Source organism: Chrysochloris asiatica, unplaced genomic scaffold (genome assembly GCF_000296735.1).
Source record: "Chrysochloris asiatica unplaced genomic scaffold, ChrAsi1.0 scaffold00361, whole genome shotgun sequence".
Classification (NCBI taxonomy): Eukaryota; Metazoa; Chordata; class Mammalia; order Afrosoricida; family Chrysochloridae; genus Chrysochloris; species Chrysochloris asiatica.
Window position 1 is genome coordinate 521,713 of NW_006408879.1, and position 3,862 is coordinate 525,574.

A 3,862-nucleotide genomic window follows, 5' to 3' on the forward strand; every position below is an offset into this window, starting at 1 on the left:
GGAGTGCTCCCTACACTGTGGTCGTCTCCCTGATGGGACAGAGCTCTGGGACACTTACTGCGGTTGTCACACTTGCCCAGACTGCACAGTCTTGTCTGGATGGAAGGGCCCAGGCAGGTGTTGCTGGTGACGTCACATGACCGCCCTCTCTGCTGGGTCCCTGAGCCACAGGTGGCAGAGCACTCGGTCCACTCTGCCCAAGGAGACCAGCCCTCGTCACTGTCATCAGCTAAGGTTAGAGGAAACACAGCGTTATTAGATATTACCATCTGCGTCATGGTCTGTGTCCCTAAGCAACCCGACCAATGCACAGCAGCTCCCGAGTGGAGAACGCATGCTGCTCTGCAGTCCCAGTGTGCAGCTTTCTGGAGAGCGAGCGGCTCATCAGCGGACAAGTCCATGGTGTCCTAGTAGCTCAGCTGCTACCTGCCAGCGTGCAGTAGACAGCAGTGGGTTGGTGAAGACCACATACTTACCATGCATGGGAATGGAAGGTCCATGTTCTAAGGGTTAGAGGTGACTAGTTCTCTAGGACCAGAGAAGTTGCTTCTTGAAAAAATATGTATCTTACAAAAGACTGCATTGAACCATGTTTACATAAGGTCTTATTGAAATCATTCAGATTTATTTTCATTTTAAGATTTCTTGGTTATGGTAATGGACTACTTCAGTGATGGGTGAGAATACAGGACACCAATATTGGGTTCTAAATAATCCAAAAGGGGTTAAATAGGAAGACCATTTTTAACGGAAAAAAATATTCACAATTACTATCCCTGAAGGTTGAAAATGATTGTGCTTTATTGCAAGAAATCTACCCAGTAAATAGTGAAACAGTTATTTTATGATAGCATTCAGGTAGCAAAGACCCCACTATAAACCTAGGAGTGCCCTGTGATTGAATGCTGCAGAAGCAGAAGGAGGAGACTAGTCAGAGAGGGCTGTCTTCTGTGTGGCGATGCCCACAATGACATCTCTCGTCTGAATGCGGGCCCTCAGATGATCAGAATGAATTGTATGCTATCCAATGGACAATCCATTTTGTGAATATTTAACACGTTTGACAAGCACTTGCCTGTACTTTGCAATATCAATTATACTGACAAAGTCAACCCTCAGAAGAGAGGGTAGCTATCTTGCATGTTCCCAATACTGAAGCCGGAACTAAGAAAACAGCAGAAAAGCTGAAAATCTGGGAGTTCTGACTTTAGCCACTCTCCATTCAACCCAGAGAGGAGCATACAGTGGAGGACATACATGTCAGAGCCACCACCAACAGGACGATGGCTTTGCCAACCTTGTGCCCCCATCAGACGTGAAACTCAAGTGGGTCTTCAGGCCCGTTCACGTGTCTGTTTGATTTTCCCTCATCTTTCTTCCATGGGAAGTGCCTACGATGGTTACACATTGCCTTGATACATTCATAGATCTAAGTTGGCGCCACTGGTTTGTATTCACCACTAGGGTTACGCTGATTGTTGCTTTGAGCCCAGTAGTGGTGTAAAGAAGGACTTGCAATCTGCCCTGTAGATATTTCAGCCAAGAAAGCCCTACGGAGCTCAGGTCTACTCTGTAGAGTGCGGGGTCACTGTAAGTCAATGCCATCGACTTGATTTTGGAACCCTTATAGATATGTAAAGGACTGCTAACCATATAAGGCTCAGAAACACTATGCAGGGTCACTGTGAGTCAAAACCTACTTAACAACAACAACATGGGCATGAGGACAGCATTCTTTCTTTGTATATAAAATCTTGGGCAAACTGTGGACACACTGGGGTTTGGTCCCTTATGTGTAACATGACACGAGAGGACTGGAAGCCACACAGATACCTGAACTTCTAGGGTGTACAAATGTCTTCCAAGTGGTCACTTTGGTACTGAATTGCTCTGCATCTTTCTCATCTATTGTATCCATGGGTCAAAGCCTCAATTGTACCTGTCTGTCGACACAAACCCATAAATGAAAGAAATCATCAGGATCAGGAGACACTCATGTTTCTGATAGTTCTGAGGGTACTTACAGCGGAAGCAGGAAGGGCAGCATTCTCCCTCCACGAAGAATGGATCTGCACACGTCACTGGTGGGCAAGTGATTTGGTGGCAAACAGTTTTAAATTTCTACAGGTAAACAAACGAATTCATAGAGCACTCATTAAAAATAATAATCTTTGTGAAAGATGGGGACAAAGACTGACCAGAAAAGCGTTAATAACATGGCTATAACGTCATCTGTCACCCACTGATTTTACACAGTTAGAACCTGAGAGACTGGACAATTGAGTCATCTCTTTCTGTCCTTGGTGCTCAGAGCTGAATGCAAACAGGGACACCCAAGATGGACCTGCGTACCTCCTTCCTCCCGTTCTCCAATCAAGTGAGCCATGGGAACACAGCAAAGACCACCTTCTCTCTTAGTGTAAGAGGAGGTGAATGGTGGACCCTGGAAACCTGAACTGTTGGATGTAAACTGGGAACTGAATAACATTAAGTCAACAGAAGCCACTAGCTCATCTCCCTAAATCATTTAGTAGGCCTTTGCATTTCCTCAATTGTTTCTGCTGAGCCTTGGTGGCAACAGAACCAAGCGTAATAAAACACTGAACACACCAGCTGTGTGACTTTGATTATGTCACTTGTCCTCTGGATTTTGTTTGTTTTTTTATGTGCAAAACAAAGAGGTTACTTTAAGCCTCTGTCTCCGTGGTCCTGTCTCCTAGGACTGTGATATTGACATCTAAATACATTTTTCATGTAGCCATTAAACAGCACCAGCATGTAGGCACAGATGTGTGGAGTTCCACGTGGCGGCACAACGACCACAGCACACACGTCTTCTTGCACAGCAGGAACATAAAGTCTGGCACCTCACCTTGCAAGTGCACGTGGTACAGCTGTCTACCACCCATGTCTCGTTGTCTGCGAAGATCCGGCCATCCTGCCAGCACACTGTCACATTCTTGGTCTTTGCAGGGCCACCAATAAGCTCCCAGAGGAACTGGTTGTCATTTGACTGGAATTTTAAGTTGAATGATGAAGTATAGACAAGAACACACTACACCAAATCATCACATTCATCAGAGAACAAGTCGACCCAGAATCCACTGGTTGTGTGGTTTCTGCAATTGGCATGGACATGGGAGAGAACAACGAGGTGGATGTCTAATCTCTCAAAACCCTGTGCTCACTGACCACAACCAGATGGTCTCCTCCCTAAGTGCAAATTAGCATCTGTTTGTAGAGGCTGATGGGGTCCCACATGTCTTCAGTGGGTCCCTACTGAGTTGTTCCAGCCCCAGAGGGTGAAGTTAAGCCTTCTAGTGTCCCTGGGGTGCAGGATGGTGGTGGGAGAAGGAGCATGGCAAACTGGTCAACTGCAGCTGAGACTAAGGCCCCCATCCATGCAGCCCACTCATGTTCTCCCTTACTCACTCAAGACAGGAGGAACTGTCAGTGGGTTAAGTGTTGGGTGACTAACTAAAAGGTTAATGGTTCAGACCCACCAGCCACTGCATGCGAGAAAGATGAGGCTGTCTGTTTCCATAAAAAATGTACAGCCTCCGAAACCCAATGGAGCAGCTTTATTGTGTCTTATAGAGGTTTCTCCCTTCCTCCTCCTGATCTCCATGCCTTCCTCCTCCTGTTCTCCATCCCTTCTTCTCCTGGTCTCCATCCCTTCCTCTCTCCTGGTCTCCATCCCTTCTTCTCTTGGTCTTCATCCCTTCCTCCTCCTGGTCTCCATCACTTCCTCCTCCTGGTCTCCATCCCTTCCTCCTCCTGGTCTCCATCACTTCCTCCTCCTGGTCCCCATCACTTCCTCCTCCTGGTCTCCATCACTTCCTCCTCCTGGTCTCCATCCCTT

The 3,862-nt window shown here is 46.9% G+C and overlaps 1 protein-coding gene across 1 annotated transcript in view; it reads right to left on the reverse strand.

The window, feature by feature from the left end:
- Positions 1-3,862, reverse strand: part of THBS2 (thrombospondin 2) — a 39,022-nt gene that overhangs the window by 21,429 nt on the left and 13,731 nt on the right. Inside the window, exons 5-7 of the mRNA XM_006876182.1 lie at positions 2,873-3,013; positions 2,025-2,121; positions 59-229 (exon numbers count right to left, since the gene is read on the reverse strand). Of these exons, the coding sequence (XP_006876244.1) occupies positions 59-229; positions 2,025-2,121; positions 2,873-3,013 (409 nt within the window). The remainder of the gene's footprint in view (positions 1-58; positions 230-2,024; positions 2,122-2,872; positions 3,014-3,862) is intronic.